The sequence below is a fragment of the Aedes aegypti genome, chromosome 3, assembly GCF_002204515.2.
Source record: "Aedes aegypti strain LVP_AGWG chromosome 3, AaegL5.0 Primary Assembly, whole genome shotgun sequence".
NCBI lineage: Eukaryota > Metazoa > Arthropoda > Insecta > Diptera > Culicidae > Aedes > Aedes aegypti.
In genome coordinates this window covers 19,291,862-19,313,978 of record NC_035109.1, presented here as the reverse complement: position 1 = coordinate 19,313,978, position 22,117 = coordinate 19,291,862, and the positions used below count along the sequence as shown (strand labels likewise).

The 22,117-nt window shown below is 37.3% G+C and overlaps 1 protein-coding gene across 1 annotated transcript in view; it reads left to right on the top strand.

The window, feature by feature from the left end:
- LOC5572508 (zwei Ig domain protein zig-8) overlaps nt 1-22,117 on the top strand; it is a 333,616-nt gene that overhangs the window by 142,587 nt on the left and 168,912 nt on the right. Inside the window, exon 4 of the mRNA XM_021855733.1 lies at nt 1,826-1,885. Within this exon, the coding sequence (XP_021711425.1) occupies nt 1,826-1,885 (60 nt within the window). The remainder of the gene's footprint in view (nt 1-1,825; nt 1,886-22,117) is intronic.

Below are 22,117 nucleotides of genomic sequence, written 5' to 3'. Positions count from 1 at the left end.
AAACGTATTGCAACCCTGAAGACCAGAATGGATTTAAATTTTCCATGCAGCAACGATTAGGCTACATTCCGTTGATTTCATTTCTGACCTTGTACAAAATGAACGAAATCATTCTTCATCTAAATCAAACATGAAATTGTACCACCTTCTCGGTACTCCTGCCTCACAATGACCAGATGAGGGAAACGGCGATGGAGGTGCGGGTGGGTGGTTGCTGCCTGGCGTCTCTAGATGAAGGCAAACATCAGTCAAATGCTGACACAGCAAAGCGCAGAAAAATACTGTTTATTTACATTTCTCCTTTCAGCTCTGCCAACCACAAACAGTCAGCAATGCCGCGTCAATGCAAGCTTTCCGGTTCCTACCATCTAGACTGGTCCAAAGTTGTGTGCTTGAGTGGAATCTTTACTGTGATAGTCATGGACAAGCAGTGTTTCAGTTTCCACATTTTGCTTAGAACCATATTAGACATTATTTGTCAAGGTCATGAAAGAATCAAATTCCTCTAGACGAACCAGTCTAACGCCGCAAAAAGCAGCCGGAAAAGGAATCGTGAAATCCGTTATATTATAAATCTTTAATAAAGCGGAAATGTAAATATATATGTATGTATTCCACCGCCTGGCAGCAGCGTCTCGGCACCCCTCACCCGTAGCCAGCTCGAATGGCCAAACAACAATTTTCGTTTCAGTTGCGAGTCGTTCATCACGAAAATATTATCTGCAAATGATATTTCTGTTTAATTTTCCTGTTTTCATTTACCGTCGTCGTTATTGTCGGTGTCGTCGTCGTCGCAGCTCTCGCTGTCATTTCAAGCTCGCCATTTGCCAGCAGTTAATGAAATTGTGACCGTTTTCGTGGAAAAAATATATGCAATTGTGAGATCGTGATGAGTCGGACACCATGCTGTTGTGCTTGAATTTTTTCATTAAAATCGACATGGTTGCTATGATGTATATAATACAAATGGGGAAAACAGCACATCTGATTATGAATCAACTACTAAATCACTGGAAAATTTATGGATATTAGCTTACGGATTGTTTTGCTGGTGGGATGGGGATGTTTTCTCGGATTAAATAAATTGAAGTTTTAATATAATATATTTGAATTTGGGTTGAGCTGTGATCATTGACCTGTGCATTGAGTTTCATAATATTGCCCTCGAAGATGCCAAACAACGCCAAGGAATCAATTGGGTAAATCCAAAATTAATTTTTGAAAACGCTTCGGAAGAATTGCTTGCAAATTTCAAGAGTTGATGTTAAAGTATATACCATAGAAATTGTTTTTAAACCCAGCGCCAAATAATAACACGATTCAACCACATTTTATCACATGTCAAGAGCACTTACACAAGATGTTTCATTCTAAAATTTTTTTTTGGAATTCAACCAGTTGCTAAATGGTTTTTGTCTCGCTTGCATGCACCGTTAGTGTTATTACCGGACCACCACTCGAAATGCTTCGATGAACGTTGCTTTCACCAATTGAACCAAGACACGAAAAGCAAAAGTATGTACCAAACACGCTGCAGAACATCACGAACCAAGTGCAAATGGCTGTTGAAAAGCTCCACTTTTACTCCCCGAGCAGAATCAATATTGGCTCCGAATTCACGTCCTTTTGCTTGACTGCACCCACGCCACCCACCACCCACCGCCTGCACCGTCTAATTTCGATTTCTTGTTCTTTTCTTCTTTTTCTCGCATCGTGTGACTCTTATCGCGCGTGTTTGTGTGTGTGTGTGTCACGTGAAACACCCGCACCGTCATCACCATCATCACTACCACCACCACCAACCACCTTCTTCAACTTTGACCAGAGGATCGAGATTTCGTACAAGCATCGGGAGGCAACCACTTCATGGGCCCCATGGGACTAGGTAAAATGCACCATATTTTTTATGCACTCGTGCACATTTGACCCTGAATCACATTTCCCGTTGCATAAGAATAGATATGCAAACATCCTTGTATTCTCCATCCTTAGCCAAAAATTCCAATCCCAGCTGTTCACCCTGCATTCTTCTAATATTATAATATCGTTAAAAACTGATCTACACATTGACCATAATTGTCCACATTCCTCTTAACAAGATTACAAATATCTTGCTCCACATAGATCCCCGGACCACAGATAAATCCAACAGTTAATGGAGACAATTTCGTTTCCAAGAAATTCCTGTTATTTGGAAAGCTCCCGAACGGAATGATATACGAAAGTCGTTCAAATAGAATCGAAACTCGGTTCATAAACAGAAAAATCATTGGAAATATTACTGAGCTATGCAAATCATTAAAACTGCGCAAGTTTTCAGTTAGTTGTTTGTTTTAGCGTGCACTAGAGTGTCCATATCAGGACGAAAAATTCCAGGGTTCGGAAAATTTCGGGACCTTCCGTATCCAGAGATTCCAGTTCTGTCTATCCAAAAATCCCGGAATTCTCGAAATTAGTAAAATTGAAATCAATCTATAAATTTGTATGCACAACAATGAAATTTACTGTAAAATTCAAGCTTTATTCGATTAAATAGAAATAAATAAATCTGTTTCAAAAGGTATTGGAAGACCTGATTTTATTTAAAACGTTTCTCTTCAATATTAACTTTGAGTATCCACTACATTTCATGCTCCTTTGTTCTGTTTTAACTATTTTCGAACATTCAAGTTTGTTGTAACAAATTACTCTGATCTAATAAATCAAATGTTAAAACAGGTATGTTCCGTTTTTGTCACGTTTTGATTTCGTCAACAAATTACTCCGTTTTTGTCAACAAACAAAAATTGATTTTCTTGTATTTTCAAAATGTTTAGAATATAAACTAACTACTAATTTTGAAGCAATTTAAATGCTTTTCAATAGCCTCAGAGTTGAATTTTCGACATTATGTTAATAATACGATACATAATGGTAGGTGCCAAGTCATATACGATTTAATAAGGTTTGACTCCATCTTATCAACTAATCAATTGAAGTTTTCAAACTGAGCATGGTCTGTTGGACAAGATTGACTCATCCTTCAACAATCACAATCGAGAATTGCTCTAGCCACGTCCTAGCAATAACTGGAATTTGTAATTAGTTTAATACGTACCCAAGCAACCAATAGTTCGGACAAAAGAGCATGTTTAGGCTTATTCAGCTCATCGAAGGATCATGGAAAGCGTTCTATACAGCGCACTTTTTAAGTAATAATCCGAACTTAAGTTCACAAACCGTTTCTGTAAAGAATGTAATTCAGCTCAAAAAGAAACTCTAGTTAGGTTAACAAAAATGTAAAAATAAAACACTTTTTCTCTTTATCGGTGTGCTGTGTCACATTTTCGATCAGAGGTTTTTTTTATGACTAGTCATTTGGAGATTATTAGAAACAATGATTATTTGTTTTTCTATGTCTGCTACACGACTCGAACTCAAGTCATCATCGTTAAATCTGAAGTACGTACCGCTGTTCTACATACGTGTTGTGCTGTTGCGTAAGAAATAACACAATGTCTTGATTTCTTAAGTATGTGCTTCAATGTATCCATTTCGAAACTTGTTCAACTTCTCTTCGAAGTTCTCATAGAACTTAATAGGCACTTTAAAGTTCAAACAAGTGCACTAGGAACTTCTTTTGAACTTGCGTGGTTTGACATTTCTCAGATTGTTTTGTTTTCGCAGGTGTCCTATTTTCATTGAAATAAGTTTCTAAAATTATGGAAATTCAAGTTCATATAAAAGTGAAACAAATTTCTGAATTCTTCAGAGATTATCAGCTATGAGACCGAATCAGCAGTGCCAATTAGGACTAGAACATTCGAGGCAATAAATTATGTGACGCAGATAAAGCTGTTGCTCCCCACTCTGCTAGGAGCAGTACTGTAATTTTCCCGCACAAAATGAATTTATTGAAAGGAATGGAAATTTTCAGATGCAGGTAGGTGAACTCTATGTTAAAGTGAAATCATAGTTAAACGATGAATATGTTCGGCGGCTCGTGAAACAAAGTACAGCGACATTATGGTACTCTTTTATCGTACTAGGAACAATACAATGCTTCCAAAAGGTAACGATATATTTTTAAATCGTAATGATGTGCGACAGTGGAAATGTTGAGTGGTGAATTACGTTAATTTTTTGTCTGATTGATTCACTTTTTTTCCGGATCAAGTTTAAAAGAAGTTTACAACAGGTACGGTTTGCAAGTTAAGTGAGCCGGATGCTTAAAGTTCACAGCAAGTTCAGTTCGATCCGTATCAAGTTGCTGTGAAATCTTAGTTCGAACTTTATTTCAATTTTCAAATCGGAGAGAAGTTCGACTTGAGTACGGTTAGTACCTTTAATGTACTCTGTATTCATGTTTTAAACGGGTTCTTGGTAAACCTGATTTGAACTTTCAAGTTGTTTTGAAAGAAAATATGCAACTTTATATGCATTTTAAAGTGCTTAGCAAACATATACGAATCTTTTTTGGGAATGAAGTTCTGTTTGAAATTTTATCGTCTTTTAATCAGCACTAAAGTTCCATGGAACAAAATTCGATCCTGATGTAAAATCCGAACTTTTGGTTGCTTGGGTACTTTAGAGAGTTGCAGAGACCTCTCCTTTTTCTTATATGTCATCATGTCATCAAATAACACATCGTAACAAAAATGACACTTTCGCGTGTCTCAAGGATCAAATTATGTGTTTTTAGTAGATTTTGGGTTGCTGAATCTGATGCCGTTCTCAGAAATGTTCCAGCACGTCACAATTTTTAGCTACAGGTCGCCAAAGTTGTATAAAACACTGGTTTTATTGATGTTTACATGAAATTTAATGTATGATTTATCAAACTTTTTTGTGATATAATCTACCAAACATGCTTAATAGGACTTGAACTTTCAATTAAGATACAAATCAGTTGAAATTTTACGATAAAATTTAGGTTAAATCGGTTTTTTTTCAACATGTTTACAGTCTTCATATAAAACTCTTCGTTTCTCTTATATGGCATAATACAATACTTTTCTGAACCACCAAAAAATAACATTTTACCTTCGAAAATATTATGAACTTCGTTGATAATTATTGTTCTATACATAAAGTTTGAATTCTGTGACAAATTGAGCAAACAAATTGCCGTACAAGTTGGAAAACTTGCATGCAAGTTGGCTGAAACAGTCAAATTCAGCATTTTCAACAGTCAATATCTCAAAAACTAGACGTGCCATGCTATTTCTGAAAACGGCAATGGACTCAGCAACCCTTAATTTAGTAAATAGCGGTATTTAGGTTCTTGAGACAAAACCGTGTTCCGCAGTGTAATTTTCTATGAAAGTCTGATTGACATAGGGACTGCCCATTAATCACGTAAAGCAATGTTGGTAGTTTTTTAGTCCCCTCATTCGAGTTTATTTTATTTTGGGTAAGACTGTCGACCCCGTCATATTTTAGACATTATCTTCTATGTCTCAAACTAAACAGCATTGCACAAATTATTGCAAACAGTCATTGATTAAATCCTGTTCCAAAGGGTAGGGGAAGAGATTCAGCAAAACTAAGCAATCTAAAGAAAATTTTGGAATATCCATATAATAAGTTTGCATCGAGGAAAAGGGTAAAGTGCTGAAATGGCTGACAATGTGAGAAACTGTTGATACTGGACGTTTCCACGTCACGCACTTTGCAATCCTGCTGGGATCTCGATCGTTGAGCAGACATGCAGCAATTCCCCCCATGGAGACTAAAAGGTTAATTAGGTGTCTTTTACCAACAGCCATACGGTCATTCATAAATCTTTACAAAAGAATTTCTTAACAAAAAGTTCTAATTTGATGATGCTTGTTCTACAATTTGTACACTTTTGCGTTTTTAATGAACTTCTATATAAATAAAAATGGAATGGTGTTTTTATGTCTCGAAATGGCTTAAGAATGGGCTTATATGATTATTTCACTGTTACATTGGTCAAGTGTTCCGACATGTTAAAGTGAAGGAAACGATTTGTAAAATTCTCTGGAATAACTGGAAAAACAACTGAAAACTAATCTGTCGTTTTGTCTTTAAGTTAGTTTATAACCAGTCTATTCGTGATCTAACGTTAAGCTAAAAGGTGAACGTACCGTTGTTCTAGGTTGGCGATAAGTGCATCCCTATCGAAGTTTGTAGTAATAACTTTAGAAGGAAGATCACCACAATCATTTCACTGATAAGATTTTGGTAAATTCAAAGCAAAGGAAACCGTAAATATTCCTTTCAGTTTGCAAAACTTTTGCAGCATAACTCCACATATAATCGCCAATCGGGTCTGGTCAAAAATGCAAAAAGTGTACCTTGACAAAAAACGCTCTCAGTTGATAACTGCAGAATTGTTTATAAGCTGAGAAGCAATGTTGCGATGGATCTTCTTCGTGAACAATGATCAACGCATCTTCGCGATCCAACATTCGCCAAAATTCATTTTTCATTTTTGCGTCACGAAGAGCATCGCAAAAAGCGAACGAATGCAACGCCGAAGAAGCAAAATGAACACACCGATAAGTGGTTCGTGAAGCCTTTCCACTCGTAGGATTCATTTATCCACGCGCTCTTCATTCTCGTGATTCATTGCAAGGTTGCTTCTTCTCGTAAAGTCAAGCAAACACTCCACGCTAAGCCAGCTCCACGCAGCGCATGTGTTAAAACTACACAGCATGAGGCAACCAATGCAGAACTGGCTGACTGAGTGAAAATTCTGTTTAGGTCGCACTCATTCTGTGAGTTGTCGACGTGTTGACCTTCGGCTGTGCGAGGATCGATGGAAACGGAACTGTCAATGATCTCCCGCGTGGCAGCAAACAGTTCACGCATGATCTGTGATAACGCCCTAAAAGCCATTGGTAACCACGCGTGTAGATCGTTGTTTCTGAGCAAATGAATGCATCAGCATCCAAAGCAACATCACTGTCGTGTAGAGAATGATCCATTCTTCACTATACCGTTGTAAAATAACATGTAACTCCATTTAAATGGTCAGAAACAACGAGCTACACACATGGTTACCAATGGCTTTTAGGCCGAGATCAGAAGTTATGCGAGAGTTCTCGCATACTCTGAGATAACGCCCTAAAAGCCATTGGTAGCCACGTGTGTAGCTCATTGTTTCTGAGCAAAAGAAAGAATAAGCATCCAAACCAACATCACGGGCAGGTAGATAATGATCCTTACTTTCCCATAGCGTTGTTAAATACCATGGAAATCCATTCAAATGCTCAGAAACAACGAGCTACACACATGGTTACCAATGGCTTTTAGGGCGAGATCAGAAGTTATGCGAGAGTTGGCCGTTGGTAAGTTGGGGAGTTTTCTGAGAAGTTTTCTAGCGAAAAGCCGGAAGATGGTCGCAAATGTGAAAGTTTTTTCCCCATTTGCTTCCGCTTCGGCTATTCAAATGAAAGTCTCTAAAAAACTTTAAAATTGGAATGTTTTTTTTTTCATGTTTTCAGAAGCAAAACAAAAATGGAAGCGAATTCCGCATTCCAAGCGTTTCTCCTCTGTGCGCATTTCACTCATTCAGTTTTGTTTACCACCGTTTTCACAAAACTGTGTACAGCCCCTTTGCACAGAACCAGTGCTGCACGAAAAGAGGTCAATTTTGTGCGCTCGGCACTCATTTTTGAGCGGAACAAGTTTAGCGTGATTGTTGCGAGCCCGCATGAAGATGATCGAAACGAATATTTTCCTGTTCTTCGCGAAGAGCAAGCAGCGTGGATCGTACCGTTCACATTACCGAGCGATGGAAAATCACCCGATGATAGCGTCGGGAGAAACAGCGATCCGAAAATGAAACACGAACGAATGAAGCGCCCGAACGGTTGTTAGTGTTTATTCGCAGATTCTGTTTTGATGCCTACGAAAATTCATCGTGCCTCGCGTTTCCGATCGTTGTTCAGCAACATTGCTGAGAAGAAGGCTCTTTCTCAGTTGGGATGTAATGCTATAAAGAAGAAGAAAAAGACGCAGAAGGATGAAAATAAACAGCTAGCTTAGTTTAGCTTAGCTTAGCTTAGACTAACTATACATATCAATAATTGCTTTCCGTGATTGACCCAAGTCAGTGAAGATGCATAAAGAATCAACTACAAGTTCGGGTGGGATTGGTCAAAATCTTCTTCAGCGTGCATAAATTCAGTACCTCTATTTATACAGGGTCAACAACGGTGCCGCCCACGTCCTTGCAGTCTGGTGGTATTGGGGAAGGAATGTTAGTGTGTAATCTTTGCTATTTGGAGACCGTGTTTGCCTCTGCATCTCCACAAAGGTTACTAGGAGGAATGTTTGTAAGTGGAGATGTTCGTTGGGTCACATGACTCACTTTGATAAGCGAATAGACTATGATAAACGATTACACAGCGTAACAAAAATGACATTTTGCATGTCTCAAGGATAAAATTATGTGTCTCGAGTAAATTTGGGGTTGCTGAATCTGATGCCATTTTCAGAAATGCTCCAGCACGTCACAATTTTTAGCTACAGGTCGCCAAAGTTGTAAAAAACACTGGTTTTATTGATGTTTACATAAAATTTAAAGTATAATTTATCAAAATTTTTTGTGATCTAATCCACCAAGCATGCTATTTTGCGCTTAAACTTTCATTTTAGATATAATTTGGTTGAAATTGCACGATTAAACTAAGAATAAACCGATTTTTTCGACATGCTTGCTGTCTCCAGGAAAATTTTTTCGTTTCTCTTATATGGGGTAATAGTATACCTTTTTTTAAACCATCAAAAAATAACGCTTCCACATTAAAAGTATTATAAACTTTACTGATAAGTATTGTTAAAATGCGTTACAAGCTGGCAAACTTGCATGCAAATTGGCTAAAATAGACAATTTTTGCATTTTCAACAGCCAATATCTCAAAAACTAGACGTGCTATGATATTTTTGAAAACGGCAATGGATTCAGCAACCCTTAATTGAGTGAATAGCAGTATTTTGGTGCTTGAGACAAAAACGTGTTCCGCAGTGTTATTTGTAAGATATAAACATGCTTATTAATATAATGTATTCAATTGATATGAAAAAATCCATGTATTATAAAATAATGTCGACACTTAAAGCGACAAACCATTCAAATTTTGTTGAAAAATAGTTAAGCGCAACATTCCTATGGCTGTCAGGACGAAAGCATGCGTTATTATTTTTACTCATATGAGAAGAAAAAAAAATTCGATTGGCTGGACCATCACAGAACAATCTTATGCCGATACTTACAGTGACGAACCATATAAAGATTGTTGAATAGACTGAAACTTTTGCAAGTCTACAGTTAAAGTGTCGAATCATTCAAAGTACTTTCTTAAGTACAAAAATAAATGTAAAAGGAAACGGGTGGTTTAAAAAAACATGTAAAATATAAATAATTTATGAATAAGAGTTTATGCCGACACTCTCAGTGACGAACCATTCATAGTTTGTTGAAAAATCGTATTTACGTCCCACCATTGTAACGATTAAATGTGCATTCATACAAATTTTACAAATTTGTAATAAAAGCATGAAACGAGCTGACCATTGATCCTTCATACTCGACTGAACAGCCACAATCCACATTCAGCTGCACTTAACGCGTACAGAATAACTGAGAAGGTAATCACTCTGGTGACGCGGGAAAAATAACACTTTTGCTTTTAATGCTCTGATGACACAAAACAAACACGAACTCTTGGGCTTTCACGAAGCACTGCTCAGCCAAATGCGCGCAAACCGAAAGAACGAAACATAACAACAACAACGAGGCACGAAATCGACTCGTTTGCTGGGGCCGTATTAAAGCACTCAAAACAAAAGGAGAACGCGCAACCCGAGAGAGAAAAAATGACACTTGTGTCGTGACCAGAGCAGCTTTATTACTATCCGAGTTTTCCGATGGTCGCAGTGAGGAAAACTCTCAAACCCTCACTGCACACCCATTGCTGCTCTGCTTTTCTTGAGATATTCATAGAAATTTTGGGAATCCAAGAAGAATTCTGAGACACCGGAAAGATTATCGAAAGAGAGTGAAATTTCCGTGTGAACTCCGGAATAACGATAATTATGTTGTTTCCTAGGAACCCTCGTATGCCGGTGGGGATTCAGATATTTATAAAACAAAAATCAGAATTTTAACACCCTGGACTGACGAATTTCCTTAGGCATTCCGGAATCCATGTAGGAATTCGGAGATTCTGAAAAGCATTCTGGAATTGTTGTAATCATTCTTCGATTCTGGAAGTCATTCTGTTATTTTTGTGAAAATATTATGAACCCGGTATTTAATGCGATTATACCTTTGAATTTGAATTATTCTTTTTGAATTATTTGCGAATCTATTTAAACGGCATTTCTGTATGTCGGTGGAATTCCTGCAAATTCTGGTGCAAATCTTTGCAATTCTGTTGCCAAAATTTGGAATTAAAGTAAAAACCTTCGAGATTCCTATGGAATCATTGCAATTCAAAATGCTGGTAACAATCTCATAGGAAGTGCCTCACAATATCAGGATAAGGAAGTCGCAGATACCAGGTCCGCGTTGTATCCAATGAGACATAACAATCGTGAAGTGTGGGGCTGAATTCCGTAAACCCAAGCACTAACCCAATAAAGCTTCTGAAAAAATATGTGTAGTTTAGAAAGCAATCATTTAGTCTTTCTTATATTTCCTTCTTATTTCAAATACTTAATTTACCACAACATAAGCCTAAAGTGAATAAAAACATTGAAAAATAAGACTAAAAATTACTTGTCCTAACTCATAATAAGTACGTACAGTTGAATCAATACATTTTGGTTTCAAGCTCCGTAACGTGACCCAAAATTCAAAACTCGAATACCAAAGATCGCATTTTTATGTTTTCTTCCTCCTCCGGATGTTATGTTCCGAATGAGACCGAATCAGCTCCTCAGATTAGTATCCTAAAAGCACTTTCACAGTTATTGTATTAAGCTGTCCCAGTTACGAAGTACCGTATTCCGGGGTAACATTGATCATTTTTCTGAATGTTGCTTTAATATTTCGTTTGAAAATGCAAATGCTGCCAATTTTATATTTTTAAAACAAGTACAGTGGGATTCCGTTTTTGGCAACAAAGTTGAAATTTTCAGTTGCCAAAATCAGAACCGTGCCAAAATCGGAACCCATATTTCAAATTTTGTTTTTCAACTATTGTTTTGAAAGCATCATTGCAATGTTAATACATCATTTTTATGGAATCATAAGGCGTTGAGACTTCGAAAAGGTTCACTTCGAAGCATTTTCCCGAAGGGTTATACTATGCTATGAATCTATAGCTCCGTAATATTAAATCTGGCAAACGATTTTCTGGTCGCGTTTTTACGCCTCAACGTCAACAATTTTTTTAGAAGTTTTCTGCATAATTTTGGTATAAAAGGGCCTTGTAAAACCAATAATCGCATAAGTGACTTTTATTGAAGAACTGGACATTTTCTTAAAACTATGAGAAAAAACGAAAAAAAAATGTTTTCTTTTAAAGACGTATTTGCGAATCAAACGCGCTGGGTTTTGCAAAACGGCATGACCTTTTTTTCTAATTAAATGAACATTTAAAATCAGTTTAACTTTTGGACTTAAGCGTAAAATTTGAAAAATTCGGTAAGTTTGGAATTGCTCCTTCAATTTATGTTTCTGATAAAGTAAAGCATTTTATAATGATTGGTTAACTGTATCAAAAGGGCAAACATGAGCATGAGAAGATGCGTAAATGTCTTGTAATTGTGTAGAATTTAATTTTTACTTGAAATAATTTTTAATTCAGCCTGATATATGTTTTACACCTGCCTTATGAAATCAACTGAAATTTACAGGATCCTGTTATGAAACCTCAAGAACCTTATAGGAATCTTCAGGTTCTCATAAGAAATCTACAGAAAAAACGCTTGAGCTCTGAAGCATCTTGCCAAGCATCCGTAGGATCTCGCATAGAGTTCTCAGGATCTTGCTAAGGATTTTGCTATGAGTTAACATCTTGGAATTCCACTGCGATGCTGCCGAAAATTCTCATGTCTCCGATGAAAAAATGTAAATGTTTATTCTTATTAGGCTACCACTAGCAAACCTCAAATTCCACTGGGAACCATTTCAAAATCCTCAAGCTTTCGCCAGAAATATCAAAAATACTACTAGAAATTCACATTATCCCGCTTAAAATTTACAGGACACTCTAGAGTTTATTAGGAATCACCAGCTTTTGGACATAATACTCCATAACCAGTTATATACTCTAAAGATCCCTCAAGAAGATCTCAGTGTCCACTTGGAATCTGCAGATATCATCATGAATTCTTTAAAATTTCTGAAAAGTCCCACAAGAACGAAGAATCCCTTAAAGGTTCTCCAGGTTACAGTTAGGAAACTCATAAACTCAGTTCGTAAGGAACATTTTGATGATGTTGAGACCCGTATCCTTGATTAACAATCATGTACAGAATTCTGGATCGTCTCTTAACAAATCTAACGCCTTATAGAGTCTATAAAAAGAGAGAACGTAGCTTTAAATAGTTGACGCAGAAAGATCAATATACACACCAATACCACAGACAAAAAGTAAAAATACTCGCAGTCGTATTCATCGCAGCTTTAATGGTATTATTGAAAATAAATTGTAATTTGGACTGTATTCGCATTTGTCATGTTATTAAATGAAATTTAAAGAAAAGTTATGATACACGACATTTTGCTGTACATATTTGTATCTATTATTGCGGTGTGTTTTTACATACGCAATGTATATAAATCCATAATAATAAAGACAGCGAGACAAAATTTATGATTGTAACTCTGTGTAAGTCATAGATTTTTCGTTGCTCTTATGTCGGTGCTGGTGCTTTGTTCGAACAAGCTGTTCCAAATTTGAAGATCAGTGTTTTTTTTATTGTATCACCTACTGGCAGACTAAAGTGGGCTGGTCACTCAATATGAATGCCTATGAAAAGAAATTGGTCTTAAGTTGAAATATTGGTGGATATTATTGGTGTCATGAAACGTTGCCTATGTATGACCAATGACCATTCTGAAGTAAATAAGCGCGTACGCGAGTCCTTAGTAGTTGGTGAGATTTGGGGAAACATCGACGAAAAAGGAGATCTGTAATGTAATCGGTGTGGAGTTGACATGCTATTCAAGTGACTAAAGCAACAGACACGATAATATTTACAAAAATTTACAAATTTTAATGGAATTGAAAAATGTTGCCAAAAACGGATCCATTTTGTTGCCAAAATCGGGGGGTGCCAAAATCGGAGCATGCCAAAAACGGAACATGCCAAAAACGGAATCCCACTGTACTGCCACTAGGGGACGGACCTGGTGTAGTGGTAAGAACACACGCCTCTCACGCCGAGGACCTGGGATCGAATCCCATCCCCGAGATAGCCACTAAAAATTTCAGTGACGACTTCCTTCGGAAGGGAAGTAAAGCCGTTGGTCCCGAGATGAACTAGCCCAGGGCTAAAAATCTCGTTAATAAAGATAGAAAAAAAAGTACTGCCACCCATAGCCCGAGACTATATACTGTATTTTGTTTATTGAAAGATTTAAGCATGTTAAAAGATAAATTTAAGGCGATTTTTTTATTTAGCTGATATGGGATAACATTGATCACTTATGTAAACAACGTTCGGTAATATTGAAAATGTCATTACTTACTTAAATCATGGCTTCTGAAGCCGAATATGGAGGCCAAACGCTTACAAGTCATTTACTTTTTGAGTTATTTAAAAATTAAAAATACCTCAAACCATGGAATACGCCTAAAGGTAGGCAATTTCCTAAAAGAATTTTACATTCGCAACAGTAATTCGATATTGTTGCCTTATTGAGCATACTTATAAAAGTTTTGCCAACGGAATCGTTTTTGGCAATGCCATGTTTTGTAAGAACCACATTTTTCCTGCTTATATAGTGTGCAGAACTTATGTGAGACATGAATCTTCCGTAGTGCCATCCTTTACAATTAAAATCATTTTTCGAAAAGTTAACAAATTTACGCATAAGGTCAACACAATTTTCGTGAAAATATTAACTTTAATTAGCTCATGAATATTAGAAAGGGATGCACCATTTATGATTTGGAAATGTTTCATCAATAAATGATAATACGAACTTTTGATGAGATAAGTTTTTCCGATCAATGTAACCCCGTTGATCAATGATACCCCGGATTACGGTAACAATGAAAAGAAGAAGAAAAAATGCTTGAAAAGTGTTGGAAATTGCGATCAAACTTATATTTAAAATTTCATACTTATGTGACACAAACTAACTAAATAGTATTTTTAAATTTAAAATTGAATATTTTTTATATTAAAAATGATTAAAATTTTAAATTGCTTCTCAAGGAAACCATTCCTTTGGGAGATTCTCGAGCAAAATGATATACAGAAGTAATATCAAATAGAATTAAAACTAAAATTTAACTGAGAATACACACTCCCGTGCAAAAGTTTGGGTTCACCACCTAAAAACATACAAAAGTATTCTGTCCATATCTCTGCGATTACACGTCCAATTGAAACTCTCTAAGGCGCATTCGAAAAACAATGAGTTATATTTACTTCGTATGTATTTTTCCATAAACTATTTTGGAATTTTGTATACTAAATTTCTACTTAAAGTTGAGAAATTTTTCAAAACACATGCTGAAAAAACATGGCGGATTTCCCCAGTAATGGATCGACCGAAATTTTTAATCAATGTGTCATTAGAATGGATGGAGCTCTACAATATGCCCGGCTATGGCGTGAAGCTACGCTGTAACCATCAAGGTATCAAGGTAGGTGTCATTAGAGTCGTAATCTTATATTTTTTGAAGAGCACTCACGAATTTTTTGCAGAAAAATCTTAAAACTATTTAAAATCAATGAAGCAGTCATTCAAGTCATCGTGCAAAAGTTTGGGATCACCTGAGCCACACGCAAATCATTTTTGTCAACATCTCTACCATGACGCGTACGCTCTATAATGGCGCGTATATGATTGGCTTGAGATTTCGCAGAATTTTCGTGTTTAAGTAAGCTCAGGTGAACCCAAACTTTTGTACGATTTGCATTATACTCAGGGGTGAACCCAAACTTTTGCACAATGACTTGAATGCCTCTTACATTGATTTTGAATAGTTTTCAGATTTTCCAGCAAGAATTTCGTGCGTGCTCTTCAAAGAATATGAAATTGCGCTTCTAAAGACCTATTGATTTAAAATTTTGGTAGAACCATTTCTGAGGAAATCAGCCATGTGTTTTTTTGAAAAAGTCTCAACTTCAAGTAAAAAATTTAGTAAACAAAATTCAAAAATTGTTTTTGAAAAAATACCTACGAAGTAAGAATAATTCATTGTCTTTCGAATGCGCCTTAGAGAGATTCATTTGGACGTTTAGTCATAGATATAAGGACAGAACACTTTTGTATGTTTTTAAGGGGGTGAACCCAAACTTATGCACGGGAGTGTACGTCTGACAAAAATCATACAAACTAGACGAATAGGTGACCACGTGTTGGTGTGATACACGATTATTTTTGTGCTGAGGGCCTAATTACAAATTTCATAACGCTTAAGGGGGTGCATGGATGTCTTTGAGATGTTTCAGCTCTTCCGTAAATTAAAATTATTTGTTTATTTACTTATTTTAGCTTTAAGTCCCTTCGAGTATTCATATTTACAAACACATACAATATTTTTTCTTTTCAAATAACGTTATACAATACAATCCTGAAATAATGGAGAAACAGCATAACATTAGTATCATATAAAACAAGAAGTGTCATTTAAAAATCTGTAAAGTATGTAAATGGATGGAAGAAATTTTTCTCCTAAATTCGAACATAAGAAAATATTTATACAAATTTCGCTATCAGAGAGCACAAAATGGTGTTTTGGCCTTTTAAAGTTTGTGGATGAACCCTGGTTTGTTTGCATAAACTTTTTTGTTCACATTGACCTTTATACCTATTTTGTTTCTGACTCCCAGAAACATGCACCACCAAAAGTAAATAAGTAAATACATATAACAGCAAACGGGGCAGCGACAAACGAGTACCGAAAAGCAGCGAAATCGAATGACAAAACAATAGAATCATAAATTTCGTCCCTGACGGGTGCTCAGCAGCAGCACCAGTGAATTGGCCCTTGCTTTCCTCTTCCTCGAACTCCAATTCCCTATGGACCATTTATTTTTTGCTCGTTGCTCACCGCATGAATCACTACCTACTATACTGGCGCTGGGAACCTGTCTATACGTACCTAACTACACCCAGCGAAATAAAAAATGACACTGCCCTATTTTGACACTGCCGCGTAATAGTTTTTTTTTTTTGCGGCAGGTTGTATGATTTATATTTCTTCATCTTCTTGGCATTACGTCCTCACTGAGACAGGGCCAGCTTCTCAGCTTAGTGTTCAATTAGTATTTCCACAGTTATTAACCGAGAGCTTTCCTTGCCAAATTTGCCATTTTCGCAATCATAAATTGTGTGGCAGGTACGATGATACTCTATGCCCAGGGAAATCAAGGAAATTTCCTTTACGAAAAGATCCTGGACCGACCGGGATTCTAATCCAGACACCTTCAGCATGGCTTTGCTTAGTAGCCACGGACTTTAACCACTCCTTTGATTTGTTCGTTTATTCAATTCGTTGGATTACGACGAGTGCTGAAAAACTCGAGTTTTGCAACGAATTGTAACAATATTTTTTGCAATTACAAAAATTGTCGTTATAGTTGGATTGTTTCTAGGAGCATCGGGCCTATTTTCACTCAGAATCCCTCATTTGAGTCATCCAACGGACGTAGTATCAGAAGCTAGTTGATTAATTCATTGAGAAATCCAAAGCAATTCGATGGAAGTACCCAGATATTAATTTGACAACACTAAAAACATAGCTGAAATGGGCTAAAATCCGTCAGCCCAATCTCATCTCCAAAGATGGCAATTTCAATTCGCATCCATTTTCCATAAATCTGTGCCAACGCGTACATGATCCTCAAAATATAGCTCAACAATACACGAATCTAGCATGCATTCATGTGCACTCATTCCAAAGTGTCCATCAGTAAGATAACTTGAAAGTTGTTGTTAAACATCAGAAAGACAGGGTGGTACTTTTCTGATTCCGCGGAGTGTCCTACAGGCGGCATGGCACCATTGTGTAGGCAGCAAAAGTGAATTGGAGCCTTCGGAACGGGGTACAGAGCCAAACAAAAGCTCGTGGAAAATCGTTTCATTTGTTCGCGCTTCCAGCCAGTGGGAGGTCACCCGTGTGCGGGAGGCTGGAAATGCGAATGACCAAAAAAAAAGAGGAACTGCGGAAAAGCAATAGAAAAGTTGGTTCCTTCCGCTATATATTTGCGTTGTGTGTATGTGGGTGTGTTCTTTTGTATAACCTCCATTTGGGTGCACAGGAAGTAGAATTTCGTTCTTCAATTATTGTTATTTTCCATTATCTTACTTCTAGGGCAGCGTTCTATTTCCGCTCGCAATACAGTTAATTTCTTTTATGTGGCAGTGATGATTGAGTATTTGCTTTTGTAGCCGTTTCTGCTAGCGCGTGCAGTGGACTTGAGACATAAAAGCGTTTTTCTTCAAATCAATCAAAACTTCTTCAGATTAAACAGTAGGTAGGCACTTTGAACTGCAATTTTTGCTAATGGAAAAGTGAAAAAGAAGAAACAGTCTTCTGAATCAACATTTGTTGGCCCGAAAGAAAATCAAAAGTAGAGATGTCGTGATGTAAAACATCGAGATCCATTGTTGAAGGAAGGGGCATTGCTATGCCAAAATGTAAAACTCGAATCTGTGATTATAGACGATGATTCTACACGGTAAAAAAAATAATCACGACGCTATCAATAGTTCTGCACTTGGATTCGCACTACTGTTAAATCTTGACAATATCAATGTAACAACAGCGCTTGAATTCAACGGTGCATGTCTTGATTTGCAATAAAAAAAGTTTCCGCCCGACCAAGATTTGAACCTTCAATCTTCGGAGTGCAAATCTTGTATCTTACCTCGACACCAACTCGCATATGTTGATAGGGGTTGAATTGATCTTAATTACTTTTTACAACGAACTGTCAATGATTGTTTGCATTAAAAAGACGATTTGTGTGCAAAAATTGAATTGTTTTGGGGAACCAGCTTCCAGTGGGAACCAGAGATGGTGGTCCATTTTTTCCCAGAAGGCTGATTATTCCACAATCAGAAAAAATATTAAAATATTCAATTCATCTACGGAGCGTAGCTCAAGACCGCTGCGCCTCACTTCTTGTCTCGATGAGAACAGCTTCAGCTGTGAACGGTGAAACTAATATTCGTCAATTTCAGACCATTTTTTCAACTTACGTCCCGAAGACAAAAATTGGATCAAACGAAACTCTGATATCATGGAGGACTGTAATATTCCCGCGATATTCCATTGATGTTTCCAATGCACATAATTGCGTTGATAATGTTAGAATAAATAATATATATTCGTAGAGAATTTATGGATAAATATCGTCATCGATTTAAACAATTGTAAAACTTCATGTTCTCAAATTGATTTTGTGAACATGAAGTTTACACTTGGTTGTTGAATGAAATTTTAAAAACAAAATGAAAGTTGAGGAGAAAATTGCTAGGATCTCAATGTTTGCTGATCCGACGGAGCAACACAAACTTACTAGCTGTCAGATCCTTTCCCAATATGGTGAATATCATGAAATCATGAACTACCTGTCCATGAAATGACACATTGAACTACCTCGTTTTTTGATACCTTGATTCAGACTACGGAGTTTTATCATAATATAAGCAACGTGATATTCTGTATAACAAAGCCCGTTCACACTGGATATTATGATGATATTGTTTGACATATGAAATTATTGTTTTACTTCTTCCTCTTCTTATCAAAAATCCCTCTTCTTCACAAATTTTCACTGTTTCCTCTAGGGAGTTCCGCTAGAAGCTACTTCATATGATCCTGTAAAAGTTTTTCCGTCGGATTTCTTCCGGAAGTTCCACAAGGAGTTTCTCCGGAAGTTCCACTGAGTGACCTTTTGGATGCTTTTCTTAGATTTCATCTGGAAGTTGTTGTAGAATTTATCCCGAAACTTCCTCCCGAAATTCCTCTAGGAGTCATTCCAGCAAGTCCTCTAGAAGTTCTTCCGGAAGTTTCTCAACGATTTCTCATGGAAGTTCTTTTATATTTTTTTCCGTAAGTTCCTTTAAAGTTTATTTGGTAAGACCCTCTAAAATTTCGTCCTGAATCTCCATTAGAAGTTCATGTGGAAGTTCCTCTAGGAGCTTTTCTGATTTATTTTTTTCGGGTGCCCTTCTATTTTTTTGAAGTTACTCTCGTCGTCTTGGATTTTTTTCCTTGGTCATCCTCAATTTCTTCAGGAAAATGCATCAGAAGCTCATGTTAAATTTCCTCTCGATGTATCTGTAAGAGTTCTTTCGGAAGTTCATGTAGCAATTCCTTCGGAAGTTTTTGTTGGTGTTCTTCCAGCAGTTCCAGTAGTAGTTCCTCGGGAAGTTTCTGTAGGCTCCGGAAGTTCATGTAGGAGTTCCTCCAAAAGTTCCAGTAGGAGTTCTTCCGGAAGATCCTGAAGGAGTTCCTCGGAAAGTTTTTGTAGGAGTTTCTCCGGAAGTTCCTCTAGGAGTTCCTTCAGAAGATTTTGTAGGAGTTCTTCCGGAAGTTCCTTTAGGAGTTTCTCCGGAAGCTACTGTAGGGGTTCCTCCAAAAGTTCTTGAAGGATTTCCTTCGAAAGTTCTTGTAGGAGTCCCTCTGGAAGTTCCTATGGGAGGTTTTCCAGGTGATTTTCTAAAAGTTCTCCTTCGTCTTCATCTAGAGAGCTCTTCTAGAAGTTGCTGAAAAGTTTATCCCGATACTTCTCCTGGCATCATCCAGAAATTCCTCTAGGAGTTCTTCCAGCAAATACTTTAGAAGTTCTTCCAGAAGTTTCTTAAGGATTTTCCTGGAGTTCCTATGGAAGTCCTCTATGAACACCTCCAGAAGTTCCTTCGGAAAATCGACTAATTTTTCAAACGAAATACTCTGGAAATTACCCAGGAGTTCCTCCGAAAGTTCACCAAAGCGTTTCCTAGGAAGTTTCTTCTTCATGAGATGCTCCGGAAGCCTCGCTAGGAGATATTCCAGGAGTTGTCTGAAGAGATCATTCCGGAAGTTCTGCTGGGAGTTCTTATTGAAACTTCACTTCTGATGTTCCTCCACAAGCTCTTTAAGATCTTTCGGGAGATCCTCTAGAACAGGCCTGCCCAACCTTTTCGAACCGCGGGCCAAATCTCAGAAACAATATTTTGCGGCAGGCCAAAGATTTTTTTAATGCGAAAATTTACAAAATAAATCTTTTATCAATAGTATTTGCTTCTATGGTAATCTAGATTATTCTGTGAGAATTGTGATTACGCCTGAATCCAACCCAGGATCCTTTTAGAAATTCTTCACATTCTCACTGTGAGAATGTTGCTCAGCATTTTATAGAAATCATCATCAGAATTCTATCAGAAATTTTCGTCAGATTTTGCTCTCATAATTGTCCATCGACCACCTTTTTAACGCTCGATTCAAAAATATGGTATGTGGCCAATGCGCCACCCGCAGCGCTCGCATCGTTTTTGTTCATGTTTGACGTTTACACACTACCGCCATCTGTTGGCCTGTCAGCCAAACACATCGAACATCGATCTGTGATCTTATGTTGGAACATTCAGTTTTGTCTATTTAATAGTGAAGAATGTTATTGGCGAGATTCCTCGTAAATATTTAATCCTAATGAAATTTAGTATTTTTTTAAACGTAGCAGTGCTGTTCAAATATCTAGTTTAGGAGTTTCTAGAGCAATGAAGGGGCCAGATATAAGAAGAATCTTCAAGCTCTTCGCGGGCCGCACAAAATGGAGTGGCGGGCCGTACGTTGGGCAGGCCTGCTCTAGAAGCTCATCCACAAGTTTTCCTAGGAGTTACTCCGGAAGTTCCACTAAGAGTTTCTCCAGAAATTCCAGTAAGAGCCTCTTCAGAAGTTCCCCAAAGACTGCTTTCAGAAGTTCTACCATGATTGTCTTCGAAAATTCCACTAGGAATTCTTCCGAAAGCTTTTCTAGGAGTTCTTCAAGAAGCGCTTGTAGAAGTTTCCCTAAATGTTTCTCCGGACGTTGTACTAGGAGTTCTTCCGGACGTTGTACTAAGAGTTCTTCCGGAAGTTCTCCTGGTAGGCCTTCCAGAAGTTTTTCTTAGAATTCTTCTGAAAGTTCCTCTAGGATGTCTTCCAGAAGTTCCTCCGGAAGTTCCTGTACTAATTATTCCAGAAGTTTCTCCTGTTCTGGAGTTCTTCTGCAAGTTTTTTTTGGGTGAATTTTGGAAGTTCGTCTAGGAGTTCATCCGCAAGTTCTTCTAAGAGTTCTTCCGCAAGTTTTCTTAATAGTTCCTCCGAAAATATCCCTTGAAGTCAGTCCGGAAGTTTTGCAAGGAGTTTTTTCTGATAGTTCCGCTATGAGCTTATCTACAATTTCCCCTAAATTTTCTTCCAGAAGTTACACTAGGAGTTTCACCGGAAGTTTCACTAAAAGTTCCTCTAGCAGGTCATTCTGGAATTTCTACGGAAGCTATTCTAAGAACCACTCCGTAAGTTCCATCAGAAACTCTTGAAAAGTTCCGTTAGGAATACCTTCGCAAGTTCTTGTAGATGTTTCTTCGAAAATTCCTCTGAGTGCCGCAACGAATTCCACCGGAAGTTCCCCTAGGTGTTCTTCTGGAAGCGGATATCTTCTGAAAGTGCGTCCGAATAGTTCTTCCGAAAGTTCTTCTAGGAGTTCCTATAAAAGCTCCGAAAGATTTCCCAGGAGTTCCTTCGAAAGCTAATCAAGAAGTTCTAATAGGAGTTTCTATGGAAGGATTTCTGTTCTAGGAATTCCTGTGGATGTTCCTCTAAGAATTTGTTTGAAAATTCCTCCAGGAGTTCCTTCGAAAGTTCATGCAGTATTTTCTCTAGAAATTCTTCTAAACGTTGCGGATTTCTGCAGGAAGAGTCCTAGAGAAATTCTTTCTGGAGTTCCTACAAGAACTTCAGCGTTATAAAAAAGTATTCCTGGATGATTTTGGAAATAATTC